The following is a 25,807-nucleotide window of genomic DNA, read 5'->3' as shown; positions in this document are numbered from 1 at the left end:
TTGAAGAAAAAGAGTTAAGGAAAGATATTACCATGTTTCATGAGATTGGTTTACCTCCCAAGAAGTGCTAAGTTTAAAGTCTTCAGCCAGACTTAGGAAAGGATTAGTCAACTCGAACCATAAAGTAACAGTCGAAATAACTGTGGGTCTTCAAAACGAAATAGAGCTGACCAAAGGAAACTACAATAACCCAAGAAAGTGAACAAGGATAGAATGCCCTTATCTAGTTTCCTGATTAAGATATTTATATCTAATTGTGGTTCAGGTTCAGGTTCTATGAAAGGGTCTAAATAAAATATTTTCCTCGGATGCATTTCCTCATAGGTTGGATCCAAATTATTAGGTCCTAGAGTCTGGAAAAACTCAAATAAGAACTTAGCATCACAAAATAATAATAACCTAAATAACTGAGGATCCTCTAAGTCAATCAGGTTTGACTTACATAATTGACCACAGTGAGAGTAGTGGTCATTCTTAAGCAAATGTGTCGATTCTAATTTCCTAAGGAATTTAGGTCTAGTCTCACAACTTAATATTCGACACATTTGGAATATAAACGTTCCCACAGTTGGAAGAAAACTATTTGGTGGGAAAAAAAAGTCAATCTGGGGATCATAGCCTGGGAAAACCACATCAACCAGAGGATGGGTTTCTAACGACTGAACTCCTTCATGGACATCATTAGGCTCGGGAAAACGAGTATGAAGGTAATCTTGTAAAATGGTCGAGGCACAGATATCAAGTCCTAAGTGTAGGGACTTTCTGAGAGTTAAAGGTAAGGCACTAGGGAAGTGATAATCACCCCCAAACTTAGAGTTTTCAGTGTCTCTAGATAGACCTCTAATTATTTCTTGAATTTCCGTATCTTCAGAGTCCTTAAAATATTCAAGAGATTCTTCTAAGTTATTATCAGGTAGTGCATCTTTACTCATCTCTACGGCTCTATCTTCTTCTTCCAAGACTATTGTTTCTAAGTCGTTAGACTCTAAAACAGTATTTTCGAAATGAACCCGTTCCTCTAAACCACTATCGGCTTCTTAATCAAAAGGAAAATCTACATCGTCTAAAACGGTGGTATCCCTAATCAAATCCTCGTCCTTTTGAATAGGTGAATAATCATAAAAATTATTTGGATTTGAACTAGAAATAATATAATCACTATACAGCTCAATTGGATTACTAGACTCCTGATCACTATGCCTACATATTTCAGATTCTTCATTACTGCTATCCTCATCATCATAGTACGAAGATGATTGAACCTTATATAAATAAGTAGTGTCTTTTATTCTAACCTCGTCCTCTAAATTAGGCAAATATTCACTATTTACATCAAGGGTAAAAGTGGAAACACTATTTTAGAAATTTAGATCTTTTAGAGAAGTTCTATTCTGGGTCTCTAACAAAAGATTTTGGGCCGACTCACATGAATTCCTTATGGTATCGTGTATAGAAGGTTCACTCATGGGTGCATTTTGTTTATTCATTTCTAACACAAACCTATTTGTATTCTCAGTTAATTGTTTGAGAGACTCTTCTAGAGGAAGAACAGGTTCAGAAGGATCATAATAGGGACTAGTTTTCAATAGTTTGATTGTATCCTCTAGAGACGAAGAACTAGTACTATAATCTTCTTGCTCGTAAGAGTGATGCATGTGTGGATATTAATTGAGCTCACCAGGGTATGACTCATATCCTTCCAAAGGATGGCGTTCCCAACCACTATTCCCAACATGGTCATAAAAAGGATGATGTCCATATCCAAATTCAGGTCGATACTCATTGTATTGGCTTCTATCATACCAGTTCGACATTCTTAATTGCAAGGGAATTCTACACAACCACAAACAAGGCCGACTCGACTCCACCAAAACAAACCTAAAGATTTGTAGCAAACAAAAAGCATGATGGCTCCACTTAGATTGTTTCTAGACCAGCTTCTATCTTTCGAAAGGGAATTCGTTGCAATTTGAGCAAACCCCTTTGGAATCAATCCGAGTCAAAGTAAGTTGAACTGAGGCGAGGGAAGCTCAGTGGAGCTTTGATACCCAAGGCCTCACCGCTATCACAAGGCGGCGCAGTCACGCATTCAACTCACAGAAACCATCATGAACTTTGGAGTGTGCTTAAAGATCAACCAATATTTTTCGAACGAGTTTCCTATTAAGCTCGTTACCCTATCGGTCTCGTTCTATTACAAATTTTAAGCTTGGGTTCGCGTTAGGTTTCGTTTTCCTAAGGAGGCAAGAAGGGAGCGGTGATGAAATCCGAACCCTTATCTTGTATTGGCCAGGCCTTTCCCTTTACAAGGAATTTAAAAACAGTCCAAATTCGTCCTCAATCAATGAATCACCTTAAGGAATACAGTAACTCGCTTACAGGAGATTCGCGAGTGTTTCGATGGACTTACCTCCCGTACCATACGGGGGATGAACCGTTGAAGTCGACTCGGGCCACGACTCCTATGTCATGTACGAACCCGAGGGGCCGAGACGATATAGTAATCGTCGTCCTTCCCTGCACACAGTTTATATAATTTTTTTTTTTTAATAATACCCTTCTGTAGGGTTAAAAAAAATAAAGTCCAATTGTTTAAAGTCCAAAGTCCAAAATAAATAAAAAAAATTAAAATTACAGTTTTCCTCACACACTCTAAAAAAATTAAAAATTAAATCCTAAAATTGTCCTTTTTTCTTCTCTTTTCGCTTTTCGCTTTAAGCTTTTTCCTCTCCAAGTCCTTAGTGCTCCACTTCGAACCTGTAAATTAAAGAACAAAAAAGACAAAGTAAAAAGGAACAAAAAAAAAAAAAAATCTATATACAAGTCCGCGTCGGCGGCGCCATTTTGTTATAGTTTTGAAAGTGGTAGTAAAGGTTCGTTGCTCGGACTTGTAAAGATTTAAAAATAAAAATATATACAAAAAATATTAACAATATGGGAAAGAGTACTGGGACTAAAGATTCGGCCATTTTTCATTTTCAAGTGGTTCAGAATTTAATTCTAGGCGATTATAGTTCAAAACAAAACAAATATTAGCTCTAGTTTATTGCCAAGATAGATTTTATAAAATATTACTTGTATTTCTTAAGCATGGCATATCAAAAATCCCTAGGACTAAGCATACTCCATCAAATGAAATCACAAGTAATTAATTTAAAATCTTAATTCAATTAAAATTAGTGCAAAAAGTAAATAAAAGAATTAATGAAATTACCACATGGATGAAACTCGACCTCCTCCGTCGTCCCAGTGTTGGGTTTAGCTCATCATGATAAAAACACGCTCAAAGTATTTATTTATTGCTCAAAGGGTTTTTACAAGGATGAAAATGGAGATGAAATAATAAAACAGTGTATGTGCGACCCACAGGAAGCGTCCAAAATGAACGACACAGAAGAAGTGCTATTGTTGCTGTATCTCTAAGACCCACACCTACGACCCACGTTCGCGAGTCGTTTCACTGTTTATAAACGACTGCTTCTGCTAGTCCGTTCTTCATGTTCTTCATCTTCATCACGAACAGCAGTAGCAGCAGAGAGAATTCGTGATTCTTCCTCTGCAGCTTCCTCTCTTCTCCTCTCAACTCTCGACACCCCTGGTAGTCGACCCAAGGAGCCTTTATATACTCACATGCACGCTGAAATCCCTCACAATAACTCCAAATAATTCTTCTTTACTCGGGCAGTGAAGAGAGAATATTTTGAGATATTTTCTTTCTCCACGCGTTTCCAGCTCTGATTCTTCCCTTTTTTAGACTTTATACGCATCAAACAATAGTTATAACTCTCCCAGATCATCTCAGCCATACGCAAACACAAGAAATCCCGTGAATAATTCTTCTCTGCACGTTCTCCCCTGTTTCCAGTTCGTGGCTTCCCTAGCCAATTCTAGCCAAAGTTAATTGACCACAACACTCGCAATAGATTTCTAAATGTCCCAGGAACAATACCACAAATTTTCAGCGATTTAATCTCCCTATAACACCTTCATTTTGTTGATTGAAAATCTTCCAGAGAGTAAAAATATTTTCTCTCCAAAAAGTTTATTTGAATTTGAGAAGAAGGAAGGGTGTCCCTCTATCCTGAACTGGGGTGCGAATAGCAGGTGTCCAACTGAGGTGCCCCTTAACCAATAGTGAGAGTCCGACTAACAATTGTCCTTCAAGGTTGCCCCGGGCAACTTTTCGAGCTGATTTTTCCAAAATTGTTTATTTCCAAAAAATACCTAAAAACACACAAAACACCTTAATAAGGACAAAAACAAGTACTAATAATACGGACATTGAGGACAAATTAGACACAAAAATGTGTCTATCAATCTCTCATACCTAGGTTTTATCACCTAATGCTGAATCCAGCAATATTTCAATAAATGATGAAACCTGCATTTAATCATCGTTCTTTCACCAACTCTCAAACTGAGAACCCTGGTGCGTGCTCACTCGAGCACTGGGCACCCATAGACGCTCATCATCCCATGTGGTCGGTTCTTCCTCACTCATGACCAATTTTCAGCAATTCGCCAATTGATGAAGGATTGATAAAAATTAGGGTTTCTAACAAACGCTCCACGAATCACCATTCTGTGCAAGTTCAAACACAAAATAATGTTGATTCAGCAATCAACATCCAAATTAATAATATTCGGTAATTCACCAATATTTTTTATTAATATTTTATTGGGTCACGGCACCAGTAAATAATTCGTCGAATTGAGTAATACTTTCTTAGTTGCTCGAATATTGATCCAACCATCAATATTTGGTAATTCATCAGTAGTTTGTCGAATTGAGCAACACTTGCTCAATTGCACGTCAAATTACCAATATTCAGTATTTTGTTGAATTGAGCAACACTTGCTCAGTTGCACACCAAAATTTCCGAATTCGTCGAATTGAGTAATACTTGCTCAGTTGCTCGACAAACTCTCGATATTCGGCAATTCGTCGAATTGAGCAATACTTTCTCGTTGCTCGACAAACTCTCAATATTCGGCAATTCATCAAGTTGAGCAATACTTGCTCAGTCGCTCTAATCATCAATTCATTGACATCTCAGAGGACTACATGTTCAATCCATGAATCACTGAGCATTCACCACTTATGCTCGATTCAACAAAACTAGACTCACAGTCTAAATCAGTAAACAACTGACCAACTAATACACGTCTGCCTTGCAGACTCCACGATTCGTGAAATATCAATCACGTCAAAAATGGGGGATATCACTTAAGGTTTTGGTATGGAGGTCTACGGCACGTGGATTCATCCACAACGATAAATGTGAGTAAGTCGTGTAAACGGTTAAAAGAGTTAGCAAAGTAGTGGTTCCACGATCAGTCAAGTCTCCACACGACGTGGAACTGACTTTACCACGATCTCCCACTTTCCCACTCTTTCACTCAAGAAACCGTCATACTTACAAGGATCAGTGGTGCATCATTCTTGCAAGATCAATAAGTCTAAATCGAGGACAACAGAAGGAGGGAATATCATCAATCATCGATTATCATCATTATCCGTCAATAACTCGATATAAACTTATTCACAAAACTCAACTTTAGCAGTTCAACAATATTGCAGAAACCTTCAACACACGCACAATCCTTGATCATCACTGATCCCACATAACTCTCAGCTTCCCTCCTAAAGATCAACCCATCTCCCTCTTTGCGACCGAATTGACTCAGGAACGGCCATTGTCTTGGTTTAGGATGGAGTCATACAGATTCATTTCCCGAATCTAAGCATCCCCTTTGCAGCGGTGCATCTGTGTGAGGATTAACATTTTGCCCGGCTGAGGAGTCTCGATAGCACGCTCGACTCTTCACTTTCCCAAAAAACCGGCGGCTCGTTTTTCCCCATCCACACTCGCCTATCTATATCTCGAAATATGTGTTGGTAAGCGTTTCGCTTCGACCATGTTTATCTTTACCTAGTGACGAAAGTCATGATATGTTTCAATCACATTGAAAATTGCTTTGACGAGAAATTGTGTAACAACTATATAACGTCCTCTAAAAATATTTGAATAATTGGAATGAGAGTTTAGATTACATAACCAATGATGGACATAAGTATTGTTGTGGAAACACATATTTTCATAAGTCATATCCCTTGAACCAAAGTTTGCGAACTTTGTTGATCAAGAGAAACCGGAAGAATGGCTTGTTGCCAAGTCCGCGAACTCGGTCCGCGAACTGCCAAACTTCTCATCCCGAGAAATTCTGCTGGAGTTGACAAACTAGTTGCGTGAGTACCATTCCGCGAACAGGTGAGAAGTCATTGCCGAGATTTTCTGCTGGAGTTTGTAAACTCTGTCTGGTTTCTTAAGTCCGCGAACCTAGTGTGCGAACTTAATAAGGTTATATATCTGAAGATGATTTATGAACTTAAACTTATAAATACTAAGGAATGCAATTTGCAAACCGTGGCTATAAAGTTCATGAACCGATTCGAGTGAATCAAATCATCTTTGATTCAACTGTGTCTTGTGTAGTACATAAGATTTGCTTGCAATTGAACAACTCTCTAACTAGTTCATTTGAGTCATTTGAACTAGTTATGGTGAAGAAGAATATGGTTGGTATGAAATGCTCATATGGCTAACCTTTTGGTTAACTATTGTTGAACCAACAATGTACACGTTTGGGTACGGTTAACAAACCCAGAAGCATGCATTTCATTTGTGTATAACAAGCTAAGTTTTCGATCTAACGGTTGAGAAATATTAGCTTGTATCTAAATCAGGTTTTCATCTAACGGTGGATATTGTTTGCTTTGTGACCAGCGCGAAACCCTGATTTGAAAGAATATATAAGGGGACATTTAACAACTCTGCAAAACTAATCCCCACGCCTTACGTGTGATACTAGTTTGCATGCTAGAGTCGGTTCTCCTTTAACCTTTGGTTTTCTTCTTCTAAAACCAGGTTAACGACTTAAAGACTTCATTGGGATTGTGAAGCCAGACCGATACTACTTTTATCGTAGTTGTGTGATCTGATCTTGCATCTTCTATCGTACGAGTACAATCAGATTGATTGGCTTGAGATTGATATCTCCTATAGGCAAGATATAAAAAGTAATCACAAACATCTTCGTCTCATTGTTTGTGATTCCGAAACATCTTGTTTCGCTAACATACGATTAAGATTGTTGTGAGGTGATTGATTTATCTAGGATGTTCTTCGGGAATATAAGACCAGGTTATCAATTGGTTCATGTTCACCTTGATTATTATCAAAAGACGGAACAAAAACTTTAGGGTTTTTCTGTGAGAGTCAGATTGATCCTTTGATATACTTGTCTGTGTGAGATAGATTTGTTTATTATCAAAGCCTGCGATTTGGGTCGTAGCAACTCTTAGTTGTGGGTGAGATCAGCTAAGTGAATTATGTGCGCAGTATCCTGCTGGGATCAGAGGCCTATGGAGTACAACTGTACCTTGGATCAGTGGGAGACTGATTGGGGTTCAACTACAGTCCAGTCTGAAGTTAGCTTGGAGTAGGCTAGTGTCTGTAGCGGCTTAATACAGTGTGTGTTCAATCTGGACTAGGTCCCGGGGTTTTTCTGCATTTGTGGTTTCCTCGTTAACAAAATTTTTGGTGTCTGTGTTATTTCAATTTTCGCATTATATTGTTTTATTTTTATAATTGAAATAATACAGGTTGTGTGTTAGATCATCAATTAGAGTAATCCAACCTTTGGTTGTTGATTGTCATTGATTGATCCTTGGATATTGGTATTTGGTACCATCCAAGTTATTCCTTGTGTTTGATTAAAGACTTGCTGATTTATATTAGCTCGAGTAAATCAAAACAAGAGAGAGATATTAACTCCTTGAGATACTTTTACCTAGATTGAGTCTGACTATCTAGTTGATTCTATGGAAAGTATTTCGAAGTTAGTCCATACAGATTGCTAAGCGATTTATTGGGTGGTGTTTTTAGACCCTCGATTTTTCAAAAGGCTTAATGTTTGTGCCTAATCCTGCTCCGGTGATGCCTGGTGAGAAAAATTCTGACGCCTTCACCCGTCGAAAGATGCAGCTGCCGTCCCCTGATGAGGTTGTTGAGGCTTGGGAAAAAGATTTGGGGGCCACCTCATCTAGTCTTCTGGTCGATCCTCCTTCTTCCATTGCTCAGCTGATGTCTATAGCTGACAGGTATCAGTATGATTATCCCCAACAGCGTATTCTCTAGGTAAGTGATCGTAAATATCAAGTTGAGGGATCTGATATCTTCTCCTTAATGATCTTCATACAACCGTTTCTTATGTAGCTGGTGAGGAGCGAGCATTGCAATCATACTTTGTACCAATTTTTCAAAGCGAAGGCTCTTAATTTGGAGGGGAAGTTGCGCCATCGGGAGGGGGAGATGACTTCTGATGAGGCTTTCATCGCTGCGAAGGACATAGAGATTCTGGAGTTAAAGAATCATTTCAAAGGGAAGGAGGAGCTTGTTGCTTCCTAAGAGAAGCTTCGTCTTGAATTTTCTCTCATTCGTAGTGAGTTGGAGGAGGCTCGTAAAGATGCTTCGTCTTCTAAAGGTTCGTCTTCGTCCTTACCTTCTCTTCGTATCTCTCTCTCTTCTTCCTAGTGTGTTGTCTGAGTCTCCCGACCCTATCTTCAGCGGTCGATATCCGAGAGTTAACATGGATTCGTAATGATAGGACTCGCCAAGCTTCTCGGATTAGGGAATTAGTGTAGAAAATCAAAGATGCGGCCGATAAGTGGAATGCTCGGGAAGATGAGCATAATGAATTGACGGTTCAGTACCGACAACGACGGGAGCAGATGGTTGACATGCATAATCGTTATAACTCTGATCGTTGTCAATTTAATGGTGCTTTGTTGTGGACCCGTGAGAATATACGTTAAGCTCGTGAGAGTATTTCTCGTTTAGAAACCAAGGTGGTAAGCTTGGATGAGGATCTGCGTCAAGCTCGTTCGTCCCATGATCCTAAAGTTCGGGATTATATACAACGTCTTTTCGGGAGAGGGGCGATGCCAGAACTAAGGCCCATGCCCTTAGTAAGGCTTTAGCTGCTTCTCGGGACGACGTCGCTCGTTTAATGGAATCTGAAGGACCTTGAAATTAATATGTATAGGCTTACTAAAGGGATAAAAGAGATGAGTAACGAAGTCAATCACCTTCGACATTTACACTCCATGAAGCAGGTAGCGTTGGATGAGCGTCAGTTTGCTCTCAAAAATCTTCAATTGGATTATAAGAAAATTTCGGATGAGTATGATTTTCTCGACGATGCCCGGGACGCTGTAGTAAATGAATATGAAATAGCTTCGGCTAATGTCGAAGGTATACATTTGTTTGGTCGTGAGCAACTCCATAATTCCACTCTTCTAACCCACTTGTGTCTTCTTTTTCAGAGCTCGAAGGACAGCTTAACCTTGCAAATGAAAGGCTTGAAACGCCTCAATCTGACTTAGTGCACCAACATGGTCAAGCTAAGTACTAAGAGGCGCTGGTCGGATCTCGGGACGAAGCAGCGAAGGAGGCAGCCAAAGAAGTATCCCAATTAAAATCTTCGTTGCAGACTGAGCTCAAGGCCATCGTTATCGCCCATAAAGCTCGTTGCCAGCTTGCTGAAGAGGTTAACAAGATATTGACCAAGATTGAGCAGATCCTTCTGAAGGATCACGGTATTACTAAGAAGTATCCTCGTCGTCCTATGCCTGAGCCTATAACTTACACTTCCGATCCTTCTTCGGGAGGAAGTGTCCCCTCGTCTCAGAAGAACAATCCAGCTGACTACGTCGAGTCTTCCAGGGGGAAGTAGGTGTCTAGGTTCGTTTTAATGGGTTGATCTTTGTTGATTACTTGGCTTCGGGACATTTTTTGTTCATCTTCTGTATTTCTTGTTTAGTCCCCCAAACTTGTAATCAACTTTTATGGAATGGATCAGCGTTTGTTGGGATATGTACAACCATAATTTATCTGCACGGCTAGTTCATATAATTTTTTAGATAGCGCCTATCCATAAAATGATCGTATCTAAATATTGAGAAACGAATAAGTAATGAAAAGTGTTTGAAAATAATAACAAAGGGAGGTACCTTCGTCATTGACTTTGGACCTGTCACCCCGTTGGCTAACCTTGGGACAGAGGGTTACCGAGCGGTGGGGACTAATGCGGTGCTCTCGGATATCTGGTGCGTTAGTGAACTATTTACATGCACCCATTCTGCCGAGTCGCTGCTTTATTAATTGGTTGGTATCTATTTCTACTAGAATCCTTCCCCATGGCCCTACACTTATGGACGTTGATAGGGGAGTCCTGAGAGATCATATATAATTACTTTCCTCAATAGAGTTTTTGCAAAATATTTGTTTGATTGATACGCTGAGGTCTGCTACTCCTCGACTAGAGATAGAAACATGTCAAGCGGGTACGCCAGCTTCTTCTTCTCCTGGTACTGTTCATGCAGGCGCAGAACTGCATTGCTTTATGGGTAGTATGGCGTGAGGGATTTTGCATTCCAAGGGTGCCTGAGGACTTCTCCTTTCAGATTAAACCGGTAGTAGGATCTGTTCCCCGCGATGTCATGTATGATAAATGGTCCACTCCATGTCGGTGCTAACTTGCCCCACTTTTTCTCTCGTTGATATTGCGGTATAGTTCTTAGCACATACTTCCCTTCTACGAAATTCCTAAGCTTAAATTTCTTGTTGTACTCTCTAGCCCTTCGTTGGTAATTCTATATTCGTTGCAGTGTTATCTCCCTTCGTTCTTCCAGGTCGTCAAGCCTTTCCAACATCATATCTGTTGTTAGGTTCTTCTCCCAAGCTTCTGTCTTCGTGGTTGGCATGATGATTTCCGTTGGGATACCAGCTTCGTCTCCATAAGTAAGGAGGAACGGAGATTCACCGGTGGAGGATCTGCGTGTGGTTCGGTATGCCCATAGTGTATTATGAAGCTGTTCACACCATCGACCCTTGTATTCATCTAACGATTTCTTGAGGATAAGAGCCAGAGTCTTGTTTGTGGCTTGAGCCTGTCCGTTACTTTGGGGATAGATGGGAGTTGATTTATTCTTCCTGATCTTGAAGGTATCAAAGAGCATGTCTATGTTCTTTCCTTGTAGCTGTTTGCCATTGTCGGAAACAATTTCTGCGGGAATGCCGAAACTGCAAATGATATTTTGAAAAATGAATGTGAATACGTCTACGTCCCTGATTCTGGCCAGATCTTTGGCTTCTACCCACTTGCTAAAGTAATCCGTTGCTACGATCAAGAATTTTCTTTTCCGTGACCCTTCGATCAGGGGTCCGACAATATCTATCCCCCATTTTGAGAATGGCCATGGGTTGTCGATGGAATTTAGATTTGTTGCTGGGGCGTGGATTCTCTTAGCAAAATGATGGCATTCTTCGCATCTTCTAGACATCCTGGCTGCGTCTTATATCATCGTTGGACAGTAATACCCTTGCATCTTAGCTTTGTCGGCTAGTGATCTCATTCCGGTGTGGTTGCCTGCATCACCGTAATGGATGTCGTTCAGGATACGATGGCCCTCTTTCATGGATAAGCATCGTAATAATGGTCCGAGAAAAGACTTCTTGTAGAGGATTTCGTCCCGAAGATCGTATCTACCTGCCTTTGATTGTATCTTTCGATCTTGCTTCAGGTCTGCAGGCAGCATTCCTTATTCAAGGAACAGGTGGATTTCGGTTCTCCAGTCTTCTTCGTTGGTGAAATCTTCGTCTTGATTTGCTATGGATAGGATATCTTCTTCGTCGAAATCATTGTTAATATCTTCCCCAACATCATCGTTGGAAATATCCTCCCCCACATCTTCTTCACGATTGGTAGCAAAGGATTGTTGTGGAGTAATCGAAGGCTCGTATACTCTTGTTATCTTTATGGCCTTGACGCTTTCATCCCTTAGCATCTATGATATGTATGCCAGGGCGTCGGCATGCCTAAGGTATTTTCTACACAGATGTTGGAATTTGATGTTGGGTACCTGTGATGCTAGGGTCTAGACCAGAGCCATATATGCTGAGAAAGTCTCATCATAAACATTATACTCCAACTCCACTTTTCGAATGACTAGTTGTGAATCACTTGTTAGGCGCACGTCTGTTATTCCCATTTCTATTATCATCCGAAGAGCATGCACCACGGCTTCGTATTCCACGATGTTGTTGGTATGCCCCTTGAACTCCAGTCTTAGTGAATGTACGATCCTATATCCAGTTGGGGTGGTAATCACGGTACCTATGCCTGCTCCTTCTCTGTTCCTTGATCCATCAACGAAGACCTCCCATCGTCTCTGACTGGATGGCTCGAGTACATCGATAGGATCTTTATTGTCCTCTGCTTCTTCTGGATCATTGTCCAAGGGTAAGTCTGCTAAAAAATCTGCTAGGACTTGTGACTTTTGGTCAGTTTGGATCTCGTGGATAATGTTGAATTGATCAAGATAAGTGTTCCATTTTGATATCCTTCCTACCTTCCCAAAGCTCTTGAGGACTGCTTCCAATGGTGCCTTACATGGGACCCGAACATGATGAGTCAGGAAGTAGGTTTTCAGCTTTTGGGTTGCTAATACTAACGCTAGTATGAGTTGTTCAATCTTCGTGTAGTTTCTTTCCGCTGGGTTGAGAGTCTTGCTGACGTAGTAGATTGGTTGCTCAACCTTCGTATTGGTCTTGACTAGGACTGCACTGACTGCATCTTCGTTTGCTGCTATGTACAAGGCTAACACCTCATCGGGATCGGGCTTCTGTAGAATCGGGATCGCGGCAAGGTATTCTTTTATCTCCTCACACTCTGCGGTCCATGCGAACTTACTTCCTTTCTTAAGGATGTTGAACAAGTGTTTGCATTTGTCCAGCGATCTGGCGATGAAGCTCCCTAGTGCTGCCAAGGATCCGTTGAGTTTTTGGACTTCTTTCAGGTTCTTTGGGGATGGCATTTCCACAATGGCCTGGATTTTAGCAGGATCAACTTCGATGCCCCTCTTTGTTACTATATATCCAGGGAACTTTCCCGACGTGACGCCGAATGTACATTTTTCTGGTTTCACCTTCATGATGTGCTTCCTCATGACGTCAAAAATGTCTCTCAAGTTTTGATGGTGGTCTTTGTGCAGCTTACTCTTGACAAGCATATCATCGACATACACTTCTAGAGTGTTCCCAATCCATGGTTTGAAGATAGCATCAACCATTCTCTGGTATGTTTCCCCTGCGTTTCTCAGTCTGAAGGGAATTCGAGTGTAACAATAGAGGCCGTGCGGGGTGTAGAACGTTGTATGTTGTTGATCTTCTTCTGCTAGAGCTACCTGGTTATAACCAGAGTATCCATCCATAAATGACAGTTCTTCGTATCCTTCGACAACTTCTATCAATTGGTCGATGCTCGAGAGTGGATAATTGTCCTTTGGGCACGCTTTGTTGAGTTTGGTGAAGTTGATGCATATCCTTACACCTACGTTCTTCTTTGGTACGATGACCATGTTCGAAATCCAGGTCAGGTACTTTACTTCCTTAATGAACCCTGCCTCCAGTAGTTTACGAAGCTCTTTCTCGATCTCCTGGTGGTACTCTGGTGCAACTTTTCGTACCTTCTGTCTGAATGGGGTCGTTCCTGGCTTTATATGAAGTTCGTGCTGAATTATCTTCGGATCAATTCCTGGCATGTCTCCTAATTTCCACGCAAAGATGTCCGCATATTCCATGAGTAGCTTGATTAGAGCCATCTCTCTTTCTTTATACATTAAAGTCCTTGTCTTAATCATCTTCGGGTTCTCTTCGGTCCCTTTATTGATCTCCTTCAGGGGTTCCACAGATGTGAATGTAGGTTTTGGTTCCCCTAGGAGAGGGACGTTTTTTAATTGCTATCTGGTAGGCTCTTCATCCCCCTTAGATGTTTAGGTACCTGCTTCGGTGTTTAATACGATGCTTTCCTTCGACAGACTCTTTCCGGAGATCTCTTCGAGATAAAGGTCAATTGATTTCTCCTTGGCAGCTTCTTTGTTTCGGTTTCTTCAGGATTTACGCTGCTCATCTTGTTCGTTATTGATCTGATTTTGTATAGCCTGACATTCTCGAGCGGTGACCTGATCCCCCTTTATTTCCATTACCCCTTAGGGTGTTGGAAATATAAGGTACTGACGATAGGTTGCTGCTAGTCCTTTGAGCTTGTGCACCCATCTTCGGTCGATGATGACGTTGTAGGGGGAAGGAGCGTCCACTACACTGAATCGAGTATCAACCATCATTGGTCTTGCATCCACCTGTAAAAAAATATCTCTTATGGGTTTTGTCGGTGCCCCATTGAATCCGTAGATGGTGTAATAAGAAGACATCATTTGGTCGTCGTTCAACTCCATCCGCTTGAACGTGTCATAGATAGAACATTAACCAAACTCCCACCATCGATGTGGATCTTCCTGATATTGCACCCGGACACTGGTAATGTGAGGACCAGGGGATCGTTGTGATCTTTCATATCTTCCTCGATATCTTCGGCATCAAAAGTCATAGGTGTGTTCATCCACTGCTCGTGCTCGTCCAGTTCCACCCATCGATCTTGTATAACTCGCAATAATCCTCAAATTGTTTTCTTATCCTTTTCCCTATCTGGGCGGTCAGCGATGGTCCAGTAGCTTCGGAACATGAGATGGTGTTGATGCTTCGATTTCCTTCGGGAAGTTGGACTTTCTTGCTTCGTTTTTCCCTGTCGTCGGTTTCTGCCTTCTGAACGTCCTGTTTGAGGTCACCAGCGTCAATCAGTTTCTGGATTATTATTTTGAGATTCTTGCACTTTTCAGTCTGATGCCCGTTGAAGCAGTGGTACTCACAGTAGTCTCTAGGTTTTTCGGATCGTGGTGGCTGCTTCCCTTTGGACCAAGGACACTCTAAGTTCTCTCGATCCTTAATATCCCTTAAGATGCGAGTGTAGTTGGTGTTGAGCTTCGTAAAAACTTGGTCTTCGAATTTACGGTTGTCGCGCCGACGATCATCCCTTCGTTCTCTCTTATCTTCGTTAGGACGTTCAGTTGAACCACCCCTCTTTGATCCGCCGGCTTGCTCTACGGAATTGGTCCGATGAGATCTTTGGGTTTGGGCTCTGGGTTCTCCCGCTAGATCTCTTCTAAACTGGCGTGCTTTTCGATGATTACTCGAACGTCTCCTTCGGTCGTAGGTACACTTCCATGGATCTCCAAAAATAATGGGATCATTATATCCAATCCCCATTTGTAACAGTTGATGCTGAACACTGGATCTACGTTCCCTATTGCTTGACAAATCCTATGCCATCTGTCGGTATATTCCCTGATCGTCTCTTTGTAAACGGTTTCCAGTGAGAAGAGCTTGTCCATTCCTACGTTGACATCCTTGTTGTACATGTAAGTTCCTAAGAATTTCTCAGTGAGCTGGCTGTAGGAATCGATGGATTTGGGTGGTAGGTTGTCGAACCAAAATAGTGTTGATCCCTTTAGAATTGAAGGAAAATATCTGCAGAGGACTGCATCGTCTTTCTCCTATCGAGCTAAGATACGATTGCAGTAACGAAGATGAGCTGCGGGATCACTGGATCCAACGTAACATTCGAACGCTGAGACATGGCACTTCTGAGGGACAAGTGCTTTGGCCAAGTGCGAGGTCAGCGGGGTGGTGTTGGCCTCTCTCATCACTTCCTCTAGTCTCCCCCCCTTGTCTGGCTTTCAACTGCTTGATCTCAGCCATCATCTCAGCACGAAGGTCCTCCATTGCACGCTGGTGATCATCGTTTATTGTGGATCGTCCTGGTCTTTGGTTCTCACTATCGAAATAGTCTGAGTCGTTGGGGACGTAGTCTGGGTCGGATAACCCATTCCCTCTGGCTGGACTTCGGTCTAATGGTTCGGGATTGTTGGCGTTTGTCACGATGATTCTTCGGTCACGGTTGGGCTCCGATGCCTTTGAGTTTTCTTCGTCATGTTGGCGCGTCGCTCCTATGCTCTGGGCGATCTTGTCCTTGAGCTCCTGATTTTCCCGAGCCAGCAATGCCACTGCGTCTGCGTATACCCGCTGATTCTTCTTCAATTTTTCGAGTTCTGCCATCAGTTGAGGGGAATGGTTCGATCCTTGGTTTGAGGTCCCGGTTCGCACCTGTCCTCCAATGGCCATAGTATGACCTTCGTCTACCGTATGGATTAAAGGAGGGGGTGGATCGATAGTGACTACTGGCATTTCTACGCGTGCGGGCGCCTGCTGGTTCGCTATAAGTGAGGGTTGAGTATATGGTAGAGCTTGGTTTTGGTCATTTGTGGGCGGCATTCCGAAGGCTGGTTGTTGCACGGTCGACTCTGCAAATCCTTCCCGTTGTTCATGAATTCGGGCAGCTGCCATCGTCTTTGTTGCATCGGCTTTGGCTTCTACATCTTTGAGAGCCGCTGCCGCTACGGCGTTTGCATCCAATAGTGAGGTGATCTCTGTGGAATCTTGCTTCTGGTTGGCTACCTTCGAATTCTCACATTTTTGCTTGTTGCGGGTCACTACTGGGGTAGTCCTTGGCGTTTCTTTTGACGAGGCTTTGGTTTTTCCCACTTCCTTCGTTTTCTCCATCTTTAACCTTCTGCAAAAATAAGAAATAGCCGAAGAACAGAACCCACGTTGATTTTGTTAGCAAGGTTCGTTCGAAGTATTCACAGTATACATTTGAAAGTTTTCTCAGAGAATGCGTCTCACAGAGATCTGTGTGCATTTAAAAGTTTTCAAAGTTTTCAGTGGAAAACGTAGATCCGACCATTGTAAACATGGATCTATTGGCAGATTCAAAATACTTTATGAAAAATAGCCAGCGCATGGGTTTATATATGAACGCGCAGTTTCAATGAACGTTTTGTTAGAAAATATATGAGAATGATGAAAACTTAAATGATAGGTTTTGTCAAGGAACTCAAGTTATCTGTGAGGAAAGATATAGGTCTGAAAAGGTTATGTCAAGGAAAACACGGATCTAGAGTGTTTTCTGCAAAAGTATACGCTAATCTTAAGGGAAAACATAGATCTAGAAGGTTTTTTTTCAAAGAAAACGGGGAGGAGCTGTTCGAAACTTTAATATAAGGTGTTCAAAGCACTATTATATGGGGAATAGCGCTGAGAGCCAAAAAGTAAAATCACAGGGAAAGATAAATCTTTTACCGGGACTAGAGCCCCTGTTTCTAGCGCCAGATTGTGAACACGGAAATAACGATGATACTTTCGTGTCCACAAACAATGTTCACAATCATAATAAAAATGACATAATGATAATGATGCGACTGCGATCGTATGAAACAGCAAGAAGAGCTCTGAGCATGGAGGCTCGTCCTTGTTCTTCTCACGAGATCTACAGTGATAGTGTGAAAGATACATAATATAAAGATTGCGAAGACTATAAAATGCGGAATGTAAATAGGACGCAGATTTACGTGGTTCAGCACTAAGGCCTACGTCCACGGGAGTCGGTGTTTCACTATGTATTTAGAGACTAAAAATGTCGTCAAATGACTTTGAGTGAGTAACAAATCTAGGGAAGGTGAAGGACTCATGCTTACTCTTACCGTTTCTCTCTCCTAAGCTCTCCTTATCTCTAACTCAAAAACGGTCGACCCCTCTTTCTTAGTAGAGAAGGGTATTTATAGGCTTGCTAGATGGGGCCCTCTTCTGTAAACAGCTATGTCCTTATCGTCTCGATTTCGGTGTCGACCCTGATGGTGTCTTCATTCTTGTACGATGATTCCAACGGTAACATGGAGTAACAATGGGTCGCCTCCTTCTCCTCCACTGGGTGACTGACACGTACCCTATGCTCATTGTGTTTAATGCGGGTGGTTGGGTGTTTTGCATGCGCCATACAAGTGTCTGCCGCTCCCGTCACATCCTTGTCAGTGAAGCCCATCCTTGTCGTTGATCTCGGGTCTTCCTCGGTATGGAGTAAAGTAAATCTTTGGGTGTTCTTCAGTATTTTGTGGTGCTTCGTCCCTTTGGTGCTCCTTGACTCTCCATCGTGGGATCAACATGTTGATGAGTAGATGGGATGAAACATGTCTTTGGCGTGTTAGAACGTGGCATCCTATCTTGATGCCCAAGTGCTATATGACTTCCACGTGTAATCCCTCCTACACGTGGCGGATGATAAATTATGTGGATACAACACTTATAAAGATTATTCTGAGGCGATCATTGAATTAGTTACGAGGTATATATAGTTATCTAATGCCACAACTTATATTTACATATAGTTTCTATGGTTTTGCTGTTGTTGACCTTTTGGTTTATATATGATCAGCATCCTTACGTGGTTCATATGCCATGGTTGGACGACGTATTTTCAGATCAACAAAAAGTAAGCTTCTACCTGTATGAGGAAATAATAGCTGACAACAATAGGAAGATGCTGAATCCAACAGTTGATTTTGAGCGCGTTATGGTAATATATTATGATCTTGAAACTTATTTGGACATTTGCCTGATTTTCCGCCTCAAAACTTATTTTGTTTGTGATCTCGATAAAGAAATTTGCAAGAACTACTAACAGGCTGATGACGACTTTGCAATAATATGTCCCAAGGCTGAGGGCCTTCCCACTTTGATCAACGGTGTGAAGTATTTCATCAATTTGGTGCAACAGGCTCTCGACAGGAAGAAGCAGGTAAATTTCTTTGTCTAGTTTAGCCACTTGTTGAGGTTGGAATGGTGCAGCATGGTACATCTTTGAATTTGTATTGAAGGTGGTGATTATGCAGGCCTTTGGGCAGTGCTGCACAGTTTGTTGTAGCCATGCTGATTCTTTACCTTCCTTCTTGTTTGTAGCTTTCGTCTAGCACTGGAAACAATAGAGAGGGGGAGAAAAGCTCTTGATATCTAGCCTTTTCTTTGGTTAGCATTTTCATTGCTGCAACTGGGTATCACAAACTAGCTGGAGAAATGTGCATGGATAGTTGGTGGTGATAGGTTTGATCTTTAAGTGGAAGTTTGCTGTTCTCCTTGGATCTACAAATCATTCCAGAGAATGTGTATATTCATCTCCTAATTTTTGTGTAACGACCACTTGTTTTTATTATCTCCTGATTATCCTATCTGGAGGGATAAGAGGTGTCACATAGGTAGCAAATGGCTATGTTATCCTTTAATCAAAACACAAAATTGGTTAAAAATATCAAAATCAACAATTTCTTGGTGAAAAAGACATATAGATTTGATATTGTTTAACTGGACAAAAATGTAAAAATAGTCAGGATGTAAACAGTTTCATCCTACCCATTTTCAATTACTTTTTCTTATTTTTAATTTTACATCAGGATGTATCCAGTTTCATCCTCGCTCTTTTTTAAGTTTAAGTTAGGATGAATCCAGTTTCATCATTCCTATTTTTTTGGTGTCTATTTCACCCATACTGATTTTTACTCGTCCATTTGAACCATGTTTCAAAAATATTTGGACAAGTGACCCATTTTTCCGAAATCAAAAACCTAATAGTAATTCAAGAAAAAACCTAATCAATATAAATGAGATTCTTATTAATGAGGTAGCGTTGCACAAACCATGAGTTGGCGTTGCACTTGCACCAACTATTCGTCCTTTACAGGACCAGGCCCAGACCTAGACCCAGATCCAAAACATGAAGATAAGAAAATTTCTCGATTAGTGTAGGAGGCATGACACAACTGACAAGAGCGTCTGGGTGTGAGAGAATCAGTGACACGATGTGATCAGCTTCCCAAGACATCTGTTTTTTTTCTATTTTTGGGGAAAGAACATTAGACAGAAGCATCCTAACCAAATTCATCTATAAATAGAGGCATTGCAAGATTGACTATCACAAAAAAGAGAGAGTTAGTTTGAGATTGAGGTAATCTCGATCAAGATTTAAAGAAGAATGACAATGATGATGATGCTAACTGGACAAAGCTTTTTAGATGTGATGGTAGCTGGGATTTCTTTAATGATTGGTTTAGGAATCTTTGGATTCATTGCTTCTGTTCTTTGTTCTGCTGCTTTTGTGTACCATGCCAAGGAAGTATCTTGAAAAATCACAACAAGAGAGAAAAGATGTAAAACAGTATGTAATGAAACAAGGTAATTCAGTTCACCTTTTGATTTTCACCATATCATTTCAGGTCTTTCACTTTTTTCTAAAATTTGAGATGTGGTTTTGTAATTTCTTCCTAATTTGAGATACTGTTTTGTTGCAGCAGCTGGATAAAAACAACAACTAGTAGTAGCATTAGTAGTAGATCACCACGAGGATTAAATAAATGGTTTTTTGTTTAGTAGGAAAATATTCTTCAAATGGTTTAACCCAGAGACACTCTATGGCAATTAGCTCATCAGCTATCAAAGGCAAGAAATGACCGAAAGAGAGAAATAGTTAAATTGTAATGCATATGTATCCTTTCTTGTATTGCAACAATGTTATACTATGTATTGGCAAAGAGTTAATATGAACTGCATGGAGTTTACTTTATATTATTATTGGTTTACTACTCATATATAACATCCAGTTCTCTCTGAATAGTTAAAGAGGGTTGATAATCTCAATTGCCTTCCAAATCCTGGAATACAATGTTTCGTCACTATTAATCATATATTCTACTGTATATCACTAGTTTCTAGTACTAGCACAAGAACTAGAGCCTGGAAAAAAATTGAACTTTGAAAAACTATTGGTTTTTCATTTCTGAGTATTTCTGTGATGAGACAGTGAGATGTTCATGAAAGGTAGTTGACACTTGCCAAAAATGGATAGTAACATTTCATTTCTATTAGCTTTTTTGAGCAGAATGTGTATACACCAGTATTCTGAGAATTCATTTACATAAATGGATTGTTTCCTACTTTTGTGGGAGCAAAGGACTTCTGAGGAACAAAACATTCAAAATCGTACTTCTTTAACCTGATAATGCAGTATAGATTCTCTGTCATTTGATCTTGATCATTCTGGAATTGGAAGATCTCAATGCCCCTCGACCAGAAGATTGGAATCTAAATGGAGCTTAAGTAATCTTTAATCAAAGTAAAGATTGGGTTGTCATTAGATGCTCCCTCTAATTTCTCAAACATAATCCCATCCATTCTGGCTTGAACTCCATCAGTGGGTGTTAAGTTTTGAAATACTCCCATCATTGTCCTCTCTAATCCAACTATGGATGCTGCCGTGCCGCTTAAGAGCTCCGGCAATGTAGGGGAGGGTCTTGACATCTCCACTAGAGTAACCTGATGTCATCCAGATATATTAAACAGAAATTGATGCAAAGACAGACTAATCAAGCAGGAGCAGATTTTGCAACAACCTACCTGTTTGTCTTGCGAAATACCAGCTTTTTGTTTGGCAATAGCAACAGCTCGAGAAAATCCACCCAAAACATCAACCAACCCTCGAGAAGCGGCGTCGTTACCAGTCCATACCCTACCTTGAGCATATTGCTCCATTTTCTCTGCCTGTTGATGTAGGTAATTATATTTATTGTTAAATGTTAAGCATTATGCTAGGATGGCTATTGAAATTCTAAGATACATAACTATAGCTTACAGGCATTGATCTTGAAAAGGCTGCTTTGTCACGGAACATCGTGTACGCATTTTTTGCAGACTTCGCAAAGAGTTCTGCTTCATCTGGTCTGCAAGTTAAAGTTTATATATCATTACAGGGAAGAAAACTATTAGGATTTTAAGAGGGAGCATGTGTTGGGTAAAACATGCAACCCATGTAAACCATGCATATGTAGGGTAAAGTGGCGTCTACAGTTATCGAGTTTCTAACCTGAAAGGACGTTGCTCTGCAGCAGTGACCTCGGCAAATTTTCCCCGTGATATAATCTCCTTGTTGAATCCAATCTTTTCATATATCTTTCCCAAATTAAACTTTCCTATTATAATGAAAGAGCAGAGCATTAACCTCCCTACTAGTTTTCTTGTCCATCTACACTCTTTTGTTAGCTGGCAGAGTACAATGTTACCTGTAACAACACCAATTGAGCCTGTCAAAGTAAGATCCTCCGCAACAATACACCCTGCTGCCATTGCCATGTAGTACCCTCCACTTGCCGCTACATCAGACATTGATGCAACGACAGGTTTAGTTGCCGCAAGAAGCTTGATCTCCCTCCACATTCTATTTGAAACTCAAAGATTAGGCAATTCAAATGATATAATAAAATCAAGGTATAGATTTTAGAAATATAATCTTATGAAGATATTATTGTTCATGCAAAAGAGAAAGTGAGAAACAAGCTAGGTTCTTTCTTCACAAACTACTATCTGAGAGAGATTATTTGCGTAGGTAAAATATCATAAGATCTTCCAACTACTAATATTAGTAACGCTTTACACTAGCACTTACAAATCAGAAGCAAGAGCATCACCTCCAGGACTGTCAATACGTATGACAACAGCTTTATATCTTTTTGACTCTGAAAAGAGAAACTAAACTTATAAAGAGAAATATTTGTTCTTATGGAAGATCCACTCTGCATGCATAAACCTTCAATGTGTTATATAGAGTGATAAGAAAGAATCAATTTTGCATCTCAACAATTAATGCAGATCCAACACCAATGGTGGTGTAAACTACAAAATAGAAATAAATAACAAGGATTGTTACTGATACAAAATGACACGGTACCTTTACACTATAGGATGAACAAAAGAGAGAGAGAGAAGTTAACTACCTCTTACTTTACGAATCTTCTCGATAAATTGCTCGCCTACAATACCCGAGCTAGATATGCTAAGTGAACCTTTAACACGGCTAATGCTTCCAGAGGCTCTGATTACCGCAATCTGATCTTTACCTCCGGTCAATCCCAGAGTCCAATTTTTTACCCTAGAATATTTCCTGCAGTTAGCATGACAAAATATGTTTAGAACACCACTAACGTTCAGTTCCTTACAGAGAAAGAGACGAAAGAATAAATCTGAAACTTGTCAGGATTCTATTATGAGTCCAATATCAATTTTGCATAACTTGTATTTGTTTAAGTTGAGTAGAACATGATAAACACACTTTAACAAGGATAGTTTGTGGTAAAGTAGCAAACAGTTTATCAAGTTCTCACAAGAACTTTGAGAGTTCCACTGGGACACCCATTCTCAGGTATTCTAATAACAGTTCCTTCTCTGAGGCTGACATCTCAGGTTCAGGTGAATACATGTATTGCAATAATAATCTAAAAAAAAGGGAAATGTGGGAAAAGAAAAATACTTATAGTCAACCATTCGTAATTTTTCATCCTTCTCTTGGCCCAGTCTCTCTTTTAGCATATCAACAACCTGCACGAGCAATATAATATTGAATGGCAATTAGCTTAGGTTACGTGACAGATAGGGAAACATATTGCTCGCACAAACATCGTTATTCTACCCATAACAAAACAAAAAATATATACAGCCCCAACCCGGAAAGTACGTTCAGGATCATACAACATGTTACGTTTTTAAAGAATTGATGCGTGAGTAATGCTTCTACACTACAACAGCACAATCTTATCAGAATTCTTACCTCGTCATCATAACGTATATTTGTTATCCAACCTTCTTCTTTCAACCGTTCTACTTGGAAAACCCCTTCATCAACGAAGCTCTGAATTTCTTCTCTTTTCTTCCCTGGTAAAGATAAAGTCAGGAACACATACACATCTTGATGCTCAATAAATTAGCCAAAACATTACAATGCAGGCCACTTGGTCAAAAGTACCTAGAGTGGAGGAAACTTTATCCAACCAATTTCTATAAATGTTATCCAGAAGTGCAGTCAACATCTCACAATTTGCTTCTGACATGCTTTTGCGTGTGAGTTGATCCCCGGCACTTTTATATTTACCAATTCTCTCCACTTGAGGTTCAATCCCAACTTTCTCAAAAACTCCTGCAAAACTCAGTGAGATGGAGATGTGCCATGTTATTGAGAATCAATGAGACAACGAGAAAAAAGTCCAACAGCATTTTTTAAACACGAAAACAAATACCTTATTCACCTAGTTGCAAACTACAGGGTATGCATCCCCCTTTTAACCATTTAATTAGAAAGACATGCAGCAACATGAGTAAAAGCTCTGCCTACTAACTCTATATCAAAACTTTGAAACACACATAAAAATCAACTTACCTCCAAGGAAGGAGGATTGAACTGTCAAACCATACAAAGCAAAATAAGCACTGGGAGGGCAGTACATCTCTCCACAAGCAGAGGCAAGGTAGTACTCCTTTTCTTGACAAATTGGAACATATGCGGCAATGAATTTACCTATGTAAACAACGCCATTATTAATAAGTATTAAAGGTTTTCCTAGACCAGGAAATCCATAGAAACTTAGAACCTAATTGGTTACCTGACTTCTTAAAATTTATTATATGCCTACGTATCTCCTCAACCTTTCCCCACCCACAGTTCAAGGGTTCTATCTGAAGGTAAATTCCAGATATACGAGGATCATATGCTGCTTTTGTAAAGTTTTCACAAATTTGAGGTAGAGATAGCCCCGAAGAGAAACGGCTTTTCAGTTGTTCAGATATCTATAAAAACAAACACAAACTAAAATTATAACTTTACATTGTTCCAAAAGAAACTTCATAATCAACAAGTCTTCTATTCATTCTATAGCTGTATCTAGCTCCCCAACATTTCGGTCTTCATAAGCTATATGCTGCTTTTCTAAATTCTAAGTGTTACAGTGTAATCGCACTACAATTCAAGTTTACATCTTTTCTTAAGGTACTGAGAAAAAATTGGATCATACAAAAACATCGATTTAGAGTTGATTGTTTGGCTCAAATTTAATATTGCAAAACAATTTTATCTAAAGGTAGTGTCTGAATTGGCTCAACAATTGTTAGTTAACAGGTGACATTGCTCTAAACAGTTGATACAATCATTAAGTCTAAACAACCATTGTAAACATTTATAAAGAGCAAAAATCAAACCTGGCCTCGTAATTTCATCGACAAAACACTTCCTTTACGAACACGCTGCCAAGGGTAAGCAATTAACATACGACACTTAACAACAAAAATTTTCCACCCAGTAATTTCCTTAAACTCAAATTCACCACTTGGATACTCATCATCATCATTCTTTCCTTTAGCAGTCCCATTTTCAATTTCACCTTTTTTCTTTTCTTCTTCTTCTTCTTCTTGTTTTCCATCCTCCTCCTCTTTTGGTACTTTCTGGTTTGTAGTCTCAGAAGATGATGAAGATTCAAATGCACGAATTATTAAATCCTTTCTATGACTTGAATTTGGAAAAGAGAAATGAAAAATCCTAGGGTTTGAGAATGAAGTTTTGAGTGAAGAAGAAGAGTTGTTAGTTAATGAAGAGTTAGTATTAGTGTATTGGATTGGGATTAGTAATGATTTTGATGATAAAATTACGGAGAAATTCCTATGACGATTTAGAGAACTCAAATGAGATGTAGAAACAAGTCTCGACATTTCTTTCTGCGGTGAGAGTGGAAGCGAGGAACGAGGTTTTGAGTTCAACTGGGGAACTGGAGGAGTTGACAAGTTTGGTTACATTTGTTCCACATCACTGGTTTTCCCCAAAATCATCAGATGATGATGACGTGGATATTCGATTACCGGATGCATACCACCGGGCACGATGTTATTATTTATTTTAGGGGTAATTTGTGTTAACTACCCTGGATGATCATAATTTGAGTTGCCTCCCCTACAAGAATTAAATCAGCATAACCTCCTCTCGTCAGGAATTCCGTCCAAAGACAGTTAGGTGAGTCACCAGCTGTATACAGCTGGACAAAACTAAACACGTGGCATTTATCTTCCCAAAATACCCTTATCTTCTTCATTTT

At 40.1% G+C, this 25,807-nt stretch overlaps 1 protein-coding gene and 1 long non-coding RNA gene across 2 annotated transcripts; one reads left to right on the top strand and one right to left on the bottom strand.

Moving 5' to 3' along the window:
* The first annotated feature begins 19,677 nt into the window (after positions 1–19,677).
* Positions 19,678–20,471, top strand: LOC113273944. Its single transcript, XR_003322682.1, has 2 exons — positions 19,678–20,078; positions 20,195–20,471. It is a non-coding gene; the product is annotated as an uncharacterized LOC113273944 (long non-coding RNA).
* A 270-nt stretch (positions 20,472–20,741) lies between these two features.
* On the bottom strand, positions 20,742–25,512 carry LOC113275711 (serine protease SPPA, chloroplastic-like). Its single transcript, XM_026525253.1, has 13 exons — positions 24,921–25,512; positions 24,329–24,512; positions 24,106–24,243; positions 23,695–23,865; positions 23,500–23,603; positions 23,203–23,270; positions 22,670–22,836; positions 22,342–22,411; positions 21,959–22,113; positions 21,763–21,868; positions 21,532–21,619; positions 21,297–21,440; positions 20,742–21,215 (listed from the first exon to the last, which is right to left on the bottom strand). Exons 1-13 carry the CDS (start codon positions 25,425–25,427, stop codon positions 20,985–20,987), a joined length of 2,133 nt encoding a protein of 710 aa, XP_026381038.1. The 5' UTR covers positions 25,428–25,512; the 3' UTR covers positions 20,742–20,984.
* Between the last annotated feature and the right edge of the window lie 295 nt (positions 25,513–25,807).

This window comes from Papaver somniferum, chromosome 4 (assembly GCF_003573695.1).
Source record: "Papaver somniferum cultivar HN1 chromosome 4, ASM357369v1, whole genome shotgun sequence".
Lineage (NCBI taxonomy): Eukaryota > Viridiplantae > Streptophyta > Magnoliopsida > Ranunculales > Papaveraceae > Papaver > Papaver somniferum.
The sequence above is the reverse complement of the archived record's forward strand: the minus strand, read 5'-3'. Positions and strand labels throughout refer to the sequence as shown.

Coding starts and splice junctions, on each gene's coding strand:
- LOC113275711 (XM_026525253.1), bottom strand. CDS start 25,427: ATGTCGAGACTTGTTTCTACATCTCATTTGAGTTCTCTAAATCGTCAT. Junction 22,114..22,341: donor GATGCTCTTGCTTCTGATTT/GTAAGTGCTAGT, acceptor AGTTTCAAATAG/AATGTGGAGGGAGATCAAGC. Junction 21,620..21,762: donor GCAGAGCAACGTCCTTTCAG/GTTAGAAACTCG, acceptor TTTAACTTGCAG/ACCAGATGAAGCAGAACTCT.